Source organism: Salmo trutta, chromosome 12 (assembly GCF_901001165.1).
Source record: "Salmo trutta chromosome 12, fSalTru1.1, whole genome shotgun sequence".
In the NCBI taxonomy this organism is placed as follows: domain Eukaryota; kingdom Metazoa; phylum Chordata; class Actinopteri; order Salmoniformes; family Salmonidae; genus Salmo; species Salmo trutta.
Genome location: NC_042968.1, coordinates 14,169,981 through 14,188,068, shown reverse-complemented (window position 1 = coordinate 14,188,068; position 18,088 = coordinate 14,169,981). Strand labels below are relative to the sequence as shown.

The window sequence follows — 18,088 nt, the reverse complement described above, 5'->3', positions numbered from 1 at the left end:
GAGAAGAGGTGAAGCCTGAACCGGATGCTTATGGGTTCTTCCGACCCTGCTCAGCTGTTTGTTTTACGCCTGCTACTTTAGGTTACTGAGGGGCAAACCCAGAGGGCCAGATGAGTTGGTTGTGTGAGGATGAAGCGCTGTGAGACGGATGGTTGTGGCAGGACTCTAACAGGCCTGGATCCGGAGCCCAAGGGGCAGAACACAGCATAGGGGAATCAGAGCGCTGGACTCCCAGCTCCCCCTTCCAGTCTCAGAGCTCAGCCGGGGAGCGGAGAGAGAAGAGGAGCGGGGGAGTGAAGGCAGCCCTCCCAGGGCCCCAGCAGGCGGTCTGGAAAGCCCTTGTGTCCCCTGGCAGACTCTCAAATGACCAGCAGCTAGCTAGTTCACTGAACACAGGCTGAGTAACCAGCTTATGCCTGGACAATCACAGGGTCTGCTATATTATCAGCATAATAATAATCATCATCATTATTAAAGGAATGTTTAGTGCAGAGCAGGCCACGGTTGGCTTGCCATCCAGCTCTGTGTTACTGTTAACACAGTCCAGCGCTGCTGCTTTCACAGGGACCTGAGAGAGCCCTGCTTGTATGTAGACTCATTAGATGTTCCACTGTTTTCCAGTAAGTGAGGTGTGTGTGGATGTGTGAGGCATGCGGTTACAAACCAATACAAGTGTCAGAGGGTTTTCAGGGAGGCTTGGTGATGAAAGGCAGAGGCGTTCATTCTCAAGCAATTCCAACCCCAGTCTCAGCCCTCACCCTTTCTCCTCTCTCTGGTTAATTCAAAAGTCCACGCATCAATGTGACCTCAATTCACAGATCTGTACCTAGATCATTCAACCACTCAGACAAATTGCTGTGTATTAGTCATTGACTAATGTTTGTCTGTGTCGTGCCTGTCCTCTGACCTCTGACCTCTGTGTGTCCCCAGCCTGCCTGTTTCGCTACAATGCCCTGTCTCTGGTCTACCTGCTCTACCTGCTGCTACTGCCATGGTTCCTGTGGCCCAACAAACACACACTACGAGGTAAGACAACACGCCAGTCCTTCCCTTCATTTGGCAACTCCTGCTCGTTTTAATAGTTTCAGGCGTGGGTGGGTAGGTGTGGTTGTAAGTGGGAATGCCGTGCTCTCTCACCGCAGCATTGAGATTGACGTTGATCAAATGGTGCGGTGTTTGGAAGTTGTGCAATATAACAGAAGAGCCAGACAAAACATTTGCAATACGATCCAAAATGAATTGTGGTTTAAAAAAAAAGAAAAAGGGTAAAACAACGAAACAGGTTTTCAGAGCATGGTTCACATCCTCATACATACCACAGCGTCTGTGTTGTAGTTGCTTTCAGACAGACCGCTTCTGTAGATTACATGGCAAAATCTTAACCACTAATTTCTATCTATATTTGACCTCCAAACCTATGAGGACTGGCCTGCAACTCTGATACACTCCAGTAAATACAGGATCTTTGGGGGTTTATAAGTGATTGGTTTTTCCTCTCAGCTATTTAAGCAATAAGGCCTGAGGGGGTGTGGCATATGGCCAATATACCACGGCTAAGGGTTGTGCTTAAGCACGACGCAGCGCAGAGTGCCTGGATACAGCCCTTAGCCGTGTTATATTGGCCATATACCACTAACCCCCGAGGTGTCTTATTGCTTTTATAAAACCGGTTGCCATCACAGTAAGGCAAGGAACTACACATCCAACTTGAAAATGTTGCTTTAATAAATAAACTCATAATAAATAGATTCCGCCAGAAAAAGTAGTCCGGATGTCACGTATAGTCCCTCTCCGGCCTCTAGGTCATCAGGCTGCTGATTATCCCTCACACCTGTCACCATCGTCTCATGCACCTCATGACACTCACCTGGACTCCATCACCTCCTTGATTACCTTCCCTATATCTGTCATTCCCCTTGGTTCTTTCCTCATGTGTTATTGACTCTGTTTCATGTCGGTGCATTGTTTGTGTTTCGTGTTTATTTATTAAAACACTCACTCTCTGAACTTGCTTCCCGACTCTCAGCGCACTCGCTACACCGGACAAAAGTCTCGTTGCTAGACTGTTGCTATGCAACAACCACAGGCTAGCTTGCAAGCTTACATTAAATGTATGCAAGGACCGAGCATTAGTGCCAGCCACTTCAGAGTGACTAACACATTATTTATTAATGTTGATCTGAATGTTGCCATTTATTGTGCACAAATGGAAAAATTGTCCCATGTTATTGTTGGCTTGCCCATGTTGTCGTTTGTTGGCTCCACACTGCTGGAAATAGATGCCCTTCTTTTAACTGGGGGAGCTGCTGCGTAAGACAATAGCATTAGCTAATCAATCAAATTTACATCAGCCGATGTCACAAAGCTCTATACAGAAACCCAGCCTAAAACCCCAAACAGCAAGCAATGCAAAAATAACTCCCTAGAAAGGCTGGAACCTAGGAAGAAACCTAGAGAGGAACCAGACTCTGAGGGGTGGCCAGTCCTCTTCTGGCTGTGCCAGGTGGAGATTATAACAGTACATGGCAAAGATGTTCAAACATTCATGTTTGGCCAGCAGGGTCAGATAATAATAATCACAGTGGTTGTAGAGGGTGCAACAGGTCAGCACCTCAGGAGTAAATGTCAGTTGGCTTTTCATAGCCGATCATTCAGAGTTAGAGACAGCAGGTACGGTAGAGAGAGAGAGTCAAAAAACAGCAGGTCTGGGACAAGGTAGCACGTCCGGTGAACAGGTCAGGGTTCCATAGCTGCAGGCAGAACAGTTGAAACTGGAGCAGCAGCATGACCAGGTGGACTGAGGACAGCAAGGAGTCATCAGGCCAGGTAGTCCTGAGGAATGGTCCTAGGGCTCAGGTCCTCCGAGAGAGGAGAAAAGAGAAAGAGAATTAGAGGGAGCATACTTAAATTCACACATGACACCGGATAAGACAGGAGAAATACTCCAGATATAACAGACTGACCGTAGCCCCCCGACACAGACTATTGCAGCATAGTTACAGTAATAGTTAGGCCTACATAGCTACCGGTTATATAGTCAGGGTACATTAAAACCGAGCCAGTCACCTGCATTGCTTGCTGTTTGGGATTTAAGGCTGGGTTTCTGTACAGCACTTTGTGACATCAGCTGATGTAAGGGCTTTATAAAGAAATTTGATTGATTGATTAGAATGATTTAGCTAGCTAACAGTTACATACCATATGTAGCCGTTCACTGGTGGGCAGCTTTGTCGCGCCCCTCTTCCCTTAACTTTTTAATTACGCCGACAGACACATTGTTGCTCGTTGTGAATTCGGTGTCCTTCTGTACACGCCATGCCAAACTGAGAGGCGGGTCGTTGATATGTCGGTTCAAACCTGCTCTGAATCCAGCGTAGCTGCTAATCCCATATTCTTCGGCATTCATGTTTCTCACTGAACCATACAAGTCCCGTAGAATGACGTTCAGCTCTGTTTTTGTTGTATTCCCAAACTCACAATGTATCGCTTTTTCTGCACACCAGTCAGTGAAGCAGGTAAGTGCCCACTTTGTTTGTTTCACAATATTCTTTTCGGTTTCTCTCAAATTAATCTAAACGCTTATTTTCTACATCGGCATGTCGAGCTACTGTTGATGTGGCCATTTTATTGATGTGAAAAGGCGCAGTGATTTAAAGGGGAAAAGGCTAAACGTCATAGTCATGGTATACGGTCTCACATACACACGGCTAAATGCTGTTTTAGCCAATCAGCATCCAATATCCAAACTACCCGGTTTATAATCTCAATTAGACAGCTGGAGTGGGTGTTGTGCAATGTTTGTGGGTGTTATGCAATATTAAGCCATGGATTAGATTCAGGTGTGTGGCTTTGCCCTCTCATTTCCTCTGTGGAGGCTGGCAGCTGTGTGCCCGCTGGGCTGGGCGGTGTCAGGATGATGCCAGGTTAGCCAGGCAGGTAGACGGGCGCTTACAGAGGGCTTTACATCCAGCTTTGTATGGGGCCTGCCAAAACACACAGCAGGTGACTAAACCAGCTCCCTTTTGATATTGCTCAAATGATGCACTTCCGCTGAATGGAGGTGTTGAATTTTATGAATATCTCATGCCAAATGTATGGACTGACAAACTAACCTCAACTGGCAGCTTCATTAAATAGTACTTGCAAAACACCAGTCTCAACATCAACAGTGAAGAGGTGACTCCGGGATGCTGGCCTTCGAGGCAGAGTTCCTCTGTCCAGTGTCTGTGTCCTTTTGCCCATCTTAATATTTTATTTTTATTGGCCAGTCTGAGATATGGCTTTTTCTTTGCAACTCTGCCTAGAAGGCCAGCATCCCGGAGTCGCCTCTTCACTGTTGACGTTGAGACTGGTGTTTTGCGGGTAATATTTAATGAAGCTGCCAGTTGAGGACTTTTGAGGCGTCTGTTTCTCAAACTAGACACACTAATGTACTTGTCCTCTTGCTCAGTTGTGCACCAGGGCCACCCACTCTTCTTTCTATTCTGGTTAGTGCCAGTTTGAGCAATTCTGTGAAGGGAGTAGTACACAGCGTTGTACGAGATCTTCAGTTTCTTGGCAGTTTCTCACATGGAATAGACTTCATTTCTCAGAACAAGAATAGACTGATGAGTTTCAGAAGAAAGTTCTTTGTTTCTGGCCATTTTGAGCCTGTATCGAACCCACAAATGCTGATGCTCCAGATGCTCAACTAGTCTAAAGAAGTCCAGTTTTATTGCTTCTTTAATCAGGACAACAGTTTTCAGCTGTGCTAACATAATTGCAAAAGGGTTTTCTAATGGTCAATTTTCCTTTTAAAATGATAAACTTGGATTAGCTAACACAACGTGCCATTGGAATGGTTGCTGATAATGGGCCTCTGTACGCCTATGTAGATATTCCATTAAAAATCTGCCGTTTCCAGCTACAATAGTCATTTACAACATTAACAATGTCTACACTGTATTTCTGATCAATTTGATGTTATTTTAATGAACAAAAAATGTGCTTTTTTTTCAAAAACAGTGACATTTCTAAGTGACCCCAAACTTTTGAACGATAGTGTATCTTATAACTGCCTCAAGCTTAGTTCGACTGTCATACCCATCAGAACCCAAAATAAAAGCTTGTTTTACTCCAATGTTTGAAAACAAAGTCAATGTAAACAAGCATGGTTAAAATAATTTTTTAGCTCATAGATGGTCGGTCCTGGCATCCATAGCTCTGTCTATTCATTTGAGAGTGGTTTCTATTTCTCAAGCACCATCCCTCAGCTGTTTACCAAAACAAGAGGTGGAGTACCCGCTTTGTCATTTTTTGAACTCCGGATTACCCCTTTAAAGAGTGATTGAATTTGGGCCTTTTGACTATAACACACAGGGCCACCCAAGCTCTAGTTCTATTTCCTGGTTACTTTTATGTGTAAAAATGTGTGGTCTGGTTAGGAATAAAAACTCATTTGCCGAGATATAGCTATGATATTAATGTGGAAAGTGAAAAACCTAATGGCCAGTAATCTGCGATGGCAACGAGACAGGAATTCATCTGAAAAATACAGAAACCTCTTATTCTTGACTCTGCTCTGGAAGCCGAACTTGATTACCACAATACACTCCTGTTGAGAGTTTTTCAATCTCTACCTTCTCATGATTTGATGGTGCGGTTTTTTTCCCTCAGCTTTCCCTCGATATAAAATTCAGATTTCACAGTACTTACCGGTAGTTGCAGTCTGTGTTAATCTCCTGCAGACATGATAAAAACACAGCAGATGTTGTTTTTCAGAACTGTATAAAGAAAAATTCTGTCAGCAGCACAAACCTACTGCTCAAAGACGTCCTTATTCTATAGTAAAGAGGGTGTACAGAAGTATAGAGCTAACCTCACGACAGCTCTATTCTTTTTTTGCCGCCACTGCTCTTGCTCAGCAAAACCCAAGTGGTTTCATTGATTTACTCTACATAAATATTGCTCTATTTTAGACAGACAAATCTCCTGGTGTGATCTTAAAACCTCTACAGGATCGGTGGGTCCCCCTCGGGACGGTTGAGCTAACGTAGGCTAATGTGATTAGCGTGAGGCTCAAATACCAACAAACAGTGGATATGATTTCAGGTCTGGAAAATCCGCTCTTTCCACATCCTGCCCCTATCCTCCACCCATATCCCTGTCTGTGGTAGCAGTTTAATGGTCTATGGTGGCTGTAGAGCAAATAGAAATGGGACTCATTTTTAACAGCACAGATAAGCACACACACCCTGCACCCAGCCTTAACCCCCAGAGGCTTGTTTATCCAACATATCAACTGGCTCACGCTCCTGAGAGCCAATGGATGCTATCAGTTCCTGTACTGGTGATAAGGTCTACAGTGAATCAGACCCTGTTCCTGCCACCTCTAGGAAAATATACACAGAACCCGAAGTGCGCTTATTATAGATAATTAAAACAGTTAAATTCTCCCATTCTCTCTCTTTTGTTCTTTATTTTTCCATCGATGAAAGGATGGGAGATTATATCAACAAGCTGCGTTTAATACTATTCTGTCTCCGGTGCTGTTAGGTTCAATAACCCATGTTTCTTTTAGAGGGGAAAAAGGAGGGAAATCTGAGCATGATCAGCTGTGCGGGGTCACATGACTATTGCTGGGGGAACTGAATATGTGTAAATGGTGAGAGGTTTATTTCAGTGGGACTCGCTGGCGGAGGTGATTCCCTGTAGGAAAATCCCAAAGTCTGCCAGCCTCTATAAAATGAAGCCTGACAGAGAATAGGATTAACAGTTTTAATGAAAACCATCTTGAATCGTTCCCTGCTCCCAATTATCAGCATATTTCTTGGTCCGGGCCGCCATGGGAGGACCAGATCCATGTAATCAAGGGGGCAGAACCAGGACGACCCCTTCGCCTCACCTCCACATGCTCCTCCTTTCCAAGGAAAATGTATTCTCACCCTCTGTGAATGTGGTGGAGCGTGGGGGCATATTAGGGTTGAGAGTAGCCATGGTCACAATTTCCTCTGTGGATTAGAGGGTTAAAGGAGCCGTCTTATGTCATACTGCCCTGAGAGCTGACCTGGTTACAGACGCTCTGGCCTGTCTGGAAGGAAACTATGACCGTTTCCAGTGACTGAGAGGAAGACCGAGAGGAAGCTTGTTCCATCTGCGTTACAATGAATAAAGGCTACCACATGCATGTGCGCTCTTGCTTTCCCCTTTTGTGTCATTGAATCGATCCCATATTGTTGTCATTCATTCATTAACGTAAGCTAAGACTCAATTTAGTGGATCTCACCAACTGTATTGCCCATAAGGGATGGTATCATTGGATTCTTTGATGCCACTGACAGAGAGGACTGTGATACTCCTTAATAGTCCCTTTCAGCTCCTCCCCAGCCCAAATACACATCACCTGATACACTGTGTTTGACATTCCCTTCAAAAGACTGTTTTCCATTGCTTGCTCCCTATTATCTAAATCCCCCGTATTGTACAATCTGGACACACTGTCGTTTCCCCAGAGCTGATAAGTAAAAGGACAAATATTGAGCACCTGTCTGGAGCCTGCTGGGTGACACTGTTTCCCAACATAGGAGAAATATAGGGGATTTATTCGCTGGTATTCAGGGCCGACGCTCGCAGGGTGTTGCGTCAAATCTCCTCCCCTGTGTATTCTATTCACACCTGCTGGGGCACCGATGTCGAGACATCGCCCATATCCACAGCTTTCATGTCGCCGGGGGAAACAGCAGTTTTTTGACATGGAGAGTTGAATGTCCCCTCTGGTTTTTGTTTTGTGTGTCATTTGTTGAGGAAGGCGTCGTGTGGCTTTCAAAGGCCCAAAAGCCCAACTGTCACAGACTGCCATGCTGATAAATGAGAGGGTGTGAGGGAAATGCACACCAGGCCAGGCCTCCCTAAAGGAGTACTCAAGGCCGACCACAGCTTAAACTGGGCAGAGAATAGACTGTGGGAAGGGACGTAAATGCCGTTGACAACTAGTTTGCAGGTGATTTCAGATGATTTCTGTTCCAATTCTGATATATTGGACAGGACAGCTGTCTGTTCTCAGACAAATATGAGTCCACTCTCAATAGGTCCATCTGGTTTATTTGAAATTTGTGGTCCTTTATTTGTCATTTTCCCCTATGGAGAGATGGAGCAGGTTTAGCCATTGAAAATAGAGTCCAGCATTTTGAATAATGAGAGAGAACTAGCATCAGTATCTAAGGTATCTGTACACTGCCACACGGAACAAAATGATATACTACAAGTACTGAAAAGAGACTGCATATTTCATCACAAACCATGTCAACCTGTAAATCATTTTAATAATGAAAACAAATTACAACACTATCTTCATTACGTGGCATGTAAAGTACACCTACAAACATATTGGCTATATTATGGATATTTGCCAAGCCTGACCCTTCCTTTCCTTTACCCGCTAGGCAGTGGAGGCTGCTGAGGGGAGGACAGCTCATAATAATGACTGGAATGGAATGGTATCAAATGGTTTCCGTTCACTTCATTCCGGCCGTTACACTCGATTCAAGACATTATTATGAGCCGTCCCCCCCTCAGCAGCCTCTCTGCTGCTGGGAGTTATGTGGGAGGCAGGGTTGCGGTCAATTCCATTTCAATTCCGGTTGCCTTTAATGCTTTTCAATGAGGAACATTTGGAGTTGAAATGGAATTGACCCCAACCCTGGTGGGAGGAGTGAGGGCCGGTGGACCCCTGTTTGGTTGTTTCTCCTGGTTTGATTAGTGCCCTGAGAGTGAGAGGCCATGGGGCCAGAGAGGAGCTTTTCCCAGAGGCGTGTCTGCTATGTGCCCTCCACTCCTCTGCCCCAATAGAAACTGGGAATCCACACACCACTGTTATTTCAGCAGTCTTCTTACGCAAACGGCAGCTTTTCTCACACCAACGCAGCACTGCGACAGGACAGGATGTCAGAGAACAGCCCAGATAAGCGTAGGCAGCAGGACATGGTGTACGATCCAAACACGTAATGCAAAACAACAAAACAGAAATGTCGGTGTTGTCAGTCATTTTTGTTTACTATCAGGTAGCTGATTATTGTTGCTGATTGGTAGAGGTTTTTTAAAGAAATGTAGCTTAGTGTAATGAGTTTAAACACATAGAACATGTGAATGAGATCCCTCTAGTCAGCAGATCAACTAGCAGGGTCAGTGTGTTCTCTCACTCTAATATTTTAGCAGTACAGTACGGGTGGTGTAGGCCAAAGAGATGCAGTGTGTGTGTTTCCAGTCAGTGGATGGTGTTAGGAATTGAAAACCGGTCAAGGTGTGAAGTGCGCGAAGCAAAATACAAGGCGAACAACTTCTATGTTTAAAGGTTTATTAGACAGACAGACAAAACATTACGTACGCCAAGTAGATTAGTCACGAAAGTCAGAAATAGCAATAAAATGAATCACTTACCTTTGATGATCTTCGTATGGTTGCACTCACAAGACTCCATGTTACACAATAAATGTTTGTTTTGTTCGATAAAGTCCCTCTTTATATCCAAAAACCTCAATTTTGTTGGCGCGTTTCGTTCAGTAATCCAATGGCTCAAATGTGATCACAATAGGCAGACGAAAATTCCAAATAGTATCCGTAAAGTTCGTAGAAACATGTCAAACGATGTTTATAATCAATCCTCATGTTGTTTTTAGCCTAAATAATCGATCATATTTAAACCGGACAAAAGCTTCGTCAATATAAAAGGAAAACAAGAAAGGCGTGCTCTCGGTCGCACGCAGTAACCAGCTCTGAGCACATCCCAGGGTCCACTCACTCAATGTTGTCATTCTCCCTAATTTTTCAGAATAAAAGCCTGAAACAATGTCTGAAGACTGTTCACAACTAGTGGAAGCCATAGAGAACGGAATCTGGGTCCTATCCCATTAAATGGTGGATACGCTTTCATTGGAAAAACAGCCATTTCAAGGTAATGGCACTTCCTGGATGGATTTTCCTCAGGCTTTTGCCTGCCATTTCAGCTCTGTTATACTCACAGACATTATTTTAACAGTTTTAGAAACTTTGGAGTGTTTTCTATCCAAATGTACTATTTATATGCATATCCTAGCTTCTGGGCCTGAGTAGCAGGCAGTTTACTTTGGGCACGCTTTTCATCCGGAGGTGAAAATAGTGCCCCCTACCCTAATGAAGTTAACAGAACCACCACGCCCTCTGTACCCTGGACTGTTGTGTCCGGAGGCTGGCCCTGCGGACTCCTCTACATAACAGCCCTGTTTACACTGGCCATCTAAACCAGCTTTTTACGATGCGCTGGGAAAAAAATAAGCCATTATGCCTGAGGTCCTCTTTTTTTGAAAGTTCCCCCTTTTACAAATTAGGTCAATTCAATTAAAGAAAATACATAGTTTTTTTGTGTGAATTAAAACAAACACAGTATTGCTCAGAGTGCCTGGCAGGAGTCGGCTCATTTCTCAGGGATGAAACTCAATTAGGTTCTGTTTTTCGACTTGTGACTATTATTCCATCTTCCCTCAGTCTAAATAGTGTACAGGAATAAATAAACCCATCAACTGCAGGATAACCTCCAGACCAAACTGTGAAAGTTGTGTGTCTGTTTAGCGGCCTGAGTATTAAACATAATACCCTGCTCTTTTAACATGCACTGTTTTCCTTTCCACTCTAACCCGGGCCCAGAAACCCTGCTGCACCCCTCCATGACAGGTGCACTACAGTCACAAGACTTGTTAAAACAATGTTCAGAGCTACTCTCGTAAATGTTCCAATTCCTCCAAATGATCCTGTTTCATGGAAAATCCAGTAATGTCACCCCAGATTTCAGATTTTAGTTGAGGTTTTACGACGCGTACAGCACCAGGGTGAGTGGGGAAGGAGGGCGTCCGCTGAAACCGTTTTTTTTTTTAAAGAAGTCACCAGAGCAAATTTCCGCCTGTCTCTGAAAATATAAACTAGAAAAGGTCCTGCAATTCACTGAGTTTGGGTTTGATCTCCCTGTAGTGAGCCTTCATTGTAAATAAGAATTTGTTCTTAACTGACTTACCTAGTTAAATAAAGGTTATATAAATAAAATACATTTAAAAAAATCCCTGGTGCGAAGATGGATGTGATTTTAATATAATGTTTGTGTTGTGTGTTAGTAGTACTTAGGCATAGTGATTGCAGGTCCCAGATTGGTGGCTGTGCTGGTCTCTCCTCAGAGAGATCTCCATCATATGAAACCTGCTCTGGAAAGAACACTACGTACCACGCTCTGGTTCCCTGTGAGGAGCTGTCTCCCTCTGGCCTTGTATTAAGACACTGGAATGCACCTCCACATTCCATTCCTACTTTATCTCTTGGAATAGGAAACTATCCCAAAACTTTGATAGCGGTGCGGATTACTTAGTGGTGTGCAATGACAGCGTAAATACAGGTAAGTGGGTCTAGGCGTGCATATTTTTTAGATGTTTTAGAGGTCATGTTAATCTAGCTGACGGTCCTGAGTAATGTAACGTAGGAATGTAGTAGATGTACAGCTTCATGACGACCCTGGTAAAAACTATGATAGGTTATGTTTATAGCCCTTCAGGTCCTACAGGAGAGGGACGGACTCAATAGCCTTGAACTATACTGTGACACAGGACACATGCAGACGATTAGCAAGGCAGTTACAGAATTTGTTTTGGAGTTGAGTTTTAAAGAGACTGTCCATGTAATGGCAATGACATCATGATTTTCCAGTAGCAGGGGTAGAGAGCCGGGGGATTGAAGAGAGGGAAGACGGTGCAGTGAACTTAACTTAAACACACACACACTTGGAGACAGAGGAGCTTATGTGCAGGGGTTTGGGTTGCAGCAGTTGAGTAGAGCTGTCTGCAGTAAGTCAGGATGACCTCGTCCTCAACAGGTGGTCTTGGTTGTGTACAACGCCTCCCATATTATTTACTCCTCTCTTGGACGGGTCCCTTCTTTTCCAAAACACACACTGAGATGTTATTAGCATGTGTGTCCACTGCGGGTTACAGTAGGCAGGCTGTGTGTCTTACATTTGATCAGCTCTGTCACGTCTCTCTTTTTCTTTCCATCTCATACATGGGAAGATAAACATGTCCAACATAGAGAGTGGCTGTGATGGATCTTGATCCTGCACAATTGGAAAGGGGTGGGGGGGGAAGGACAATCTTAACCTTTTCACAAAGTTCACATCACTGAGTGGTGCACGTGAAATCAAACGTGAATGGTTGACTGTGCGTGAAATGATTTAAAAGGATGATGCTCAGAAACCAGGTGTAACACTTGTCGTCTGTAGAAGAAGGGGACCAAAGCGCAGCGAGTGTTCATATTAATGATTTAATAATAAGAAACACTTCAAACAAAACAAGAAAATGAATGACAGCCAACAGTTCTGTCAGGTCACAAAATGTACAAAACAGAAAATAACTACCCACCAAAACCCCAAAGGAAAAAGGCTGCCTAAGTATGACTCCCAATCAGCGACAACGATGTACAGCTGTCCCTGATTGAGAGCCATACCAGGCCAAAACAAAGAAATGCAAAGCATAGAAAAAAGAACATAGAATGCCCACTCAAATCACACCCTGACCAAACCTAAATAGAGACATAAAAAAGGCTCTCTCAGGTCAGGGCGTGACACCAGGTCCATGAATAATCCTCTCTCACTGCTCTGGTGTGCTACCTCTAGCTAGCAATGCCACGTTGAATATTATTTCATCTTCAGGTGTAGTATTAGTCATAAATGTAAATTGGTGTTCGTGGAATAAACCTAAATGTGGGATCAGGGATAGGCCTGTAAATGCAATACCTAACCTCCTGTCTGCTGTAATTGAGGGGGTGGTAGAGCAGCACTGAGCCGTTAAACTGCCCTTCGCCCTGCAGGCCACAGAGAAAAACAGCCCTATAAAACACAATCAAAGCCCTAACCTCGTCCCTTCACACTGACTTGTTGTAGCTGCTAATTTTCTTGAGCCAGTCAACGCCTGTAAAGGAAAATCCCCCAGGATTCTCCACAGGGACCTACAGCGTTCGTTCACTACACTGGGAGTTTGTGCCTGTGTCTTAACTGTGGCCTGTTTCACACCAGCGATGGGAGCTGACAGCTTTATGAGGAGACCAATCAAAGCTGCCTCACACAAACCTGTGGCGAGGAGGGGATTCGGGGCTAGAGCGGGCAGGGGGGCATTTTATGGTCAGCAGCACAGTTCGGCACGGGCAGTACCTCCATGCCATCCGCAGGCTTGATAATAGTCTAATGTTCCCATTTTGTTTAAAAACGGGCAATTAACTGTTACAAGCAATTCCTGCTTAGACTATAAACGTACTGCTGTGATTACTAGTGCCTCCATGGTCTCAGTATGTGTTCTGACTGGTGGAAAATGAAGCATCATTTGAAGGTGGGATGATGTTGCGGATGTTGAGTTCAGTCAGATCAGGATAGGTCCTTGGAAAAACACTTCAACCCACACCCTCTATAATGACCTGCTGTCCTGTTCATGCTCGCTTAGTACTGTGCACCCTGCTATTTACTGAACCTATTTAACCTGAGGGATGGGAGGAACTGATTGTTATGTTATCCTCCCTTTCATATTCTACATTGCCCCCCTCCCTCATTCCCTTCCTCTAACTCCATCTCTCTCTTTTCTCCAGGACATACTGGACGCTTCATCAAGGCTCTGTTCTGCACCAGTCTTCTCTTCCTGCTAGCCCATGTCTCCTTCCAGATCTGCCTGTACACTGTCCCTGACCTGGACCATGCGCTGGGAAACAACTGTGAGTGAATATAGACGTCTTTGACAAAGGCCATTCCATTGCCATGTTTTCAGTCAGCATTTCTGAACAATGTCCTGTGCCATACATAAGGGGCTTGTTTAGGTTCGATCAATCACTTAGACCTCGTGTCAAACTCATTCCACGGAGGGCCGAGTGTCTGCGGGTTTTCGCTCCTCCCTTGAGCTTTGACTGATGAATTAAGGCCAGTGATTAATAAGGAACTCCCCTCACCTGGTTGGCTAGGTCTTAAAAACAAAAAAACAGCAGTCACTAGGCCCTCCTTGGAATGAGTTTGACACCCCTGACTTAGTCGAAAGAAACTCCATGAAATCATAGCCTCCACCTCTGATTTATTTTGACACGTTAAGTCCAGCTCTCTTCATGCTCAGTCTACTGCTCTGTCATTAGCCACCAGCGTGGAATGCTAGAAGGGATGCTTGTGAATGCTCCATGCTTACTACCGTCCGACTGTAGAGTATGTGGATTTTGTTTTGTGGTCTGTACTTATTTTGGCCAGCCCAAATAAATATGTCCTGAAGGAGCTTTAATAACTAAAGCAGTATTCTTTGATGTCATATTATTTGCTTCTCTGGACCATGTGAGTTAGTCCACCATGCTGACTCCAGCTTCAGTCTGCCCATGCCTGGGCTTCTCACAAACCCATTCACAGTGGCTTACTCCCTGAGATACTGGGGGCTCATGGGAACATCTATGGTAGCTGCAACCGTACGCTATGTTGTAGTTTTTCTGTAGAGTCTTTGCCTTGTATGACACTTCCCGCCCCTAAACGACACTCCGTGGCAGAGACAGAGTGGCCTGGGGAGAGCTGGTAGTCCTAACACTCTCTGTCTTTACAGGTAGTTTGTGGGAGACGCTATCGAGGCATGTCGGTGTATCCAGGTATGTGAGGAATGTTTGGAAACGGTGTATCTTGTCACTGAGGATCATTCCTCCCTGACCTGTGTGTGGAGATCATCTACTGTTATCTGCAGAATTCAACCAATGTTCACTCTTCTGTCTCTTTTTGTTCTTTCTGTTTGTTCTTTGATCTTATGACTCACTGGTTGTGGTACATGCTATCGTTTATGTACCCTCTTTACTGTCTTTGCGTAAGTGTGTGAGAATGTACACATTGTAGTTCTTCGTTAGGTCTTTGACCTTTGACCCCTGCATGTGGCTCTTTCTTCTAGGCTGCCCCTGGATGACCTGTGGGGTGTGGTGCGTCTGCTGACCCCTGACCTGGGGGTGTTTGTGATCTCCCTGGTTACCCTGGTGGTGTGTAACCGGCTGGTCAAGAAGAGAGATGACGTCACTTTCCAGTCCGTAGCCTCAGACTCCACACAGGGGGTGAGTGGTTATCTACTCTATAGACACAGACTGGGCCTCACCGCTATACTGCTATTAATATGGCTCATATGTGGGACATGCACACACACACACACATTTGTCATGCAAGTGCTAGGTAAAATACCCCAGAAACACTTATATTCAGTGCTAAATTTCTCTCCGTTTTGGAATGATTTGTTCCGGAACCTATTTGGCCAGATCTGGTATCTTTCATGTCATGAAAAATAATTGTCACTTTTTGCAATGTAAAAATGTAATTAGAATAAAAGCCATCAAAGTTCATTCGAGTTGCTTATTTGTTCATTCTACTGCGCCCACAAAAAAATGTGAAAAAGTAGATTAAGAGTTGATTTGGGTTGGGCCGGGCCGGGTTTATGGTTTGCGCAACACTGTAACCTATGTTTGAGACCAACGCATGGCCGTGGTTGTGTGAGAAGAGCGCCAGTATCTCTCACATAACTAGAATGAGATTCACTTTCCATAATCCCTCTCTGCTCTGATAGGCATGAACCTGCAACTGTCATCTATCCAGCGTTGCACTTCATCACTCATTTCCTTATAGAATCATAGCTGCAGGAAGGGTTCTGGAGGAGCTGTAGCACCCCTGATCAATTTAAATACATTTACCAAAGTTATAGAGTTACTGCTGTCTGTTCAGAAATAAGTGAAATCATTCAGAATAGCAGAACTACACCATGAGAAGGCCTATCATTTAGACACAGAGGATCAATAGCTTCTTAAAAAAATAGCCTAACTGTGGTTTGTAGTCCAATAGCTTAACAAGGAATAGCCCACAGTCGGGGACGCGCGACAAATATGTCAGTGAAAAAACAGCATGCAGATTAAATAGGCCTTTTGCAATATTTAAAATACAATCGAGGGAAAATACAGGTTGGAAAGCAAATTTCTCCTGCTGAAAAGAGAAGACTCTGTAGGCTACCAAAACGTTTGAGCAACTTCCAAATATTCTTTTACAAAAGAGAAACAGAGGCTTTTGGCACGACTGCATCAGCCATCACCAGCAAGTGAGTTGCGCATAATTGGGTGAGTCAGTGAAACTGGAAAGCATTTTAAGGGCTATAATTTCCTCCTCGATCTGTCTCCACACCTAGGCCAGGCTATTGATGGATTCAAGACAAGGTCGTTTTTATTTATCTCAGTTTGTCAGTATCAAAGTAGCCTGCCATTTTGATGATTTCTGCAGTATTAAAAAAGATTCTGGCAAAGTCTCCAGTCATGTAAAATGACTTAGAATTGCATGAAATGCGTTTATACAAGTCCCCCAAAAATGTCCCATGTGTGCAACTTCTGTAAGTGCATCTACTCTACTGCTCTATGCCACTACGCAAATGCGATGATATGCATGCAACGCTTTATTATAAATGTGATTTTTTTCATACGTTCGGGTATGTCGTCACACCCCTCTCGCGCTCATTTTTTTGGTCTGGCACCTCCCGGTTGACAAATTAAGCACTCCTTATATGGTAATACTCCGAGCCATATATAGAGTAGTGGTAATGGTCTTGCGCTGCGAATCAGTGAGTCACAAATCATAGGCAGTGTCCCTGGCTTCCACCACTCAGGAAATGGAAGTGGTTGAGTCATTGCTGCATGGGCTGCTATATATAATGGAACTTTAGAACGGTGCATTCTAATGGAACGTTATGGCACCCAATGTCTTGTCTCATTAAAGAGGAGGGTTATGGCTGAGGTCAGTGCTGGAATGATTGTCTGAGCTGGGCTGGCCATGTCCGCCTCACCCACTCGCTTGCCTCAAGCCCTTCCTCACTGTTCATATTAACTTCATGTTTTGTGCACAACCGTTTCTTAAATTAAAGAATTCTTTAGTAACAAACATATTTGTGTATAATTACTTCGCTTTAATCATATTCCAAAATTGCAGAATATATAGGACATCACATTCAGAATATTCACAGCAGACGCACAACGGTATGCTGATAGCACTGTTGTGCAATCACTGCTGGTAAGAGAGAGATTATTATTCTCTGTATCTTGTGGTGAAACAGTGTTGTGGTATGCTACAGTAGTTTAGTGTTACTGCTCTCTGGTGTGTTGGTGTTTGTTGTGGTGTTACTGGGGCGGGGAGAGACACAGGGAGGTAATGGGGAGGTTCCCTCAGACCTGATGCTGGTGACAGTGGTAGCTATTGTTCCACCAGCTGAGCTGGTTTCCTGCTCTGCTCCACAGTGTGGGAGGCTAGCCCATCCTCAGCCTGCCTGGGAAAGAGAGGTGCTCCCCAGACGTAATGCTGCCTCCAATCCATGGGCCTCTCTCTCTCTCTCACACACACACACACACACACACACACACACACACACACACACACACACACACACACTGAGGTTTCACCAGCCAGTCTATTAGTGGAAGCTTTCCTCCTCCATTTTCATTGTCCCCGACAGTCTCGGCTGCTCTTCACTCTCCAGACTACGTTCTACTTTCGATCTCGTTTTTTTCTCTTCCTCTTTTCGTTCTTTCTGTTGCCTTGTGCCATCTGAACACGCTCCCTGTACAGCTGCCCAGAGCAACAGTTTTCTACTCCTGTCGTAGCCAGGGCAACCATCCAAACAAACACAGCCTGCCCCAGTCTGTGTCAGATTGATCAATGATCAAACACAACCAAACTGCTGTTGAGCCTCTTGTCCACTCTCAATTGAATATCTCCAATTGGCAACAAACAAAACAAATCAACAATTTCTCTTCAAGTTTTGTTCTTCATTGGGAGAACAGTCTGTTTTCCTGTCTCTCCTCTCTCTGTTAAATCTGTATATCAGTCAGAATGTTTCTGCATACTGTGTTCTTTGCTTCAGAAGTGCTGTGCTGATTGAGGGATCACTCTGAAGATTGATTGCCATGTGTTGACTGAGTGACAGGGGTTGCCCCTCTGCTCCGCTCAGGCAATACGTCGTTCAGACAGATGACCACTAGGGCTGAGCCCTGCCATCGGGTGCACTGCAGTTCTCCCTGACTGTGC

The 18,088-nt window shown here is 44.5% G+C and overlaps 1 protein-coding gene across 2 annotated transcripts in view; it reads left to right on the top strand.

Annotated features, from left to right (window-relative positions):
- LOC115202970 (piezo-type mechanosensitive ion channel component 1) overlaps positions 1-18,088 on the top strand; it is a 75,272-nt gene that overhangs the window by 24,929 nt on the left and 32,255 nt on the right. For both annotated transcript variants that reach the window (XM_029767179.1, XM_029767178.1), the window contains exons 2-5: positions 931-1,026; positions 13,624-13,746; positions 14,604-14,646; positions 14,937-15,093. In XM_029767179.1, coding sequence (XP_029623039.1) covers positions 931-1,026; positions 13,624-13,746; positions 14,604-14,646; positions 14,937-15,093 — 419 coding nt within the window. The remainder of the gene's footprint in view (positions 1-930; positions 1,027-13,623; positions 13,747-14,603; positions 14,647-14,936; positions 15,094-18,088) is intronic.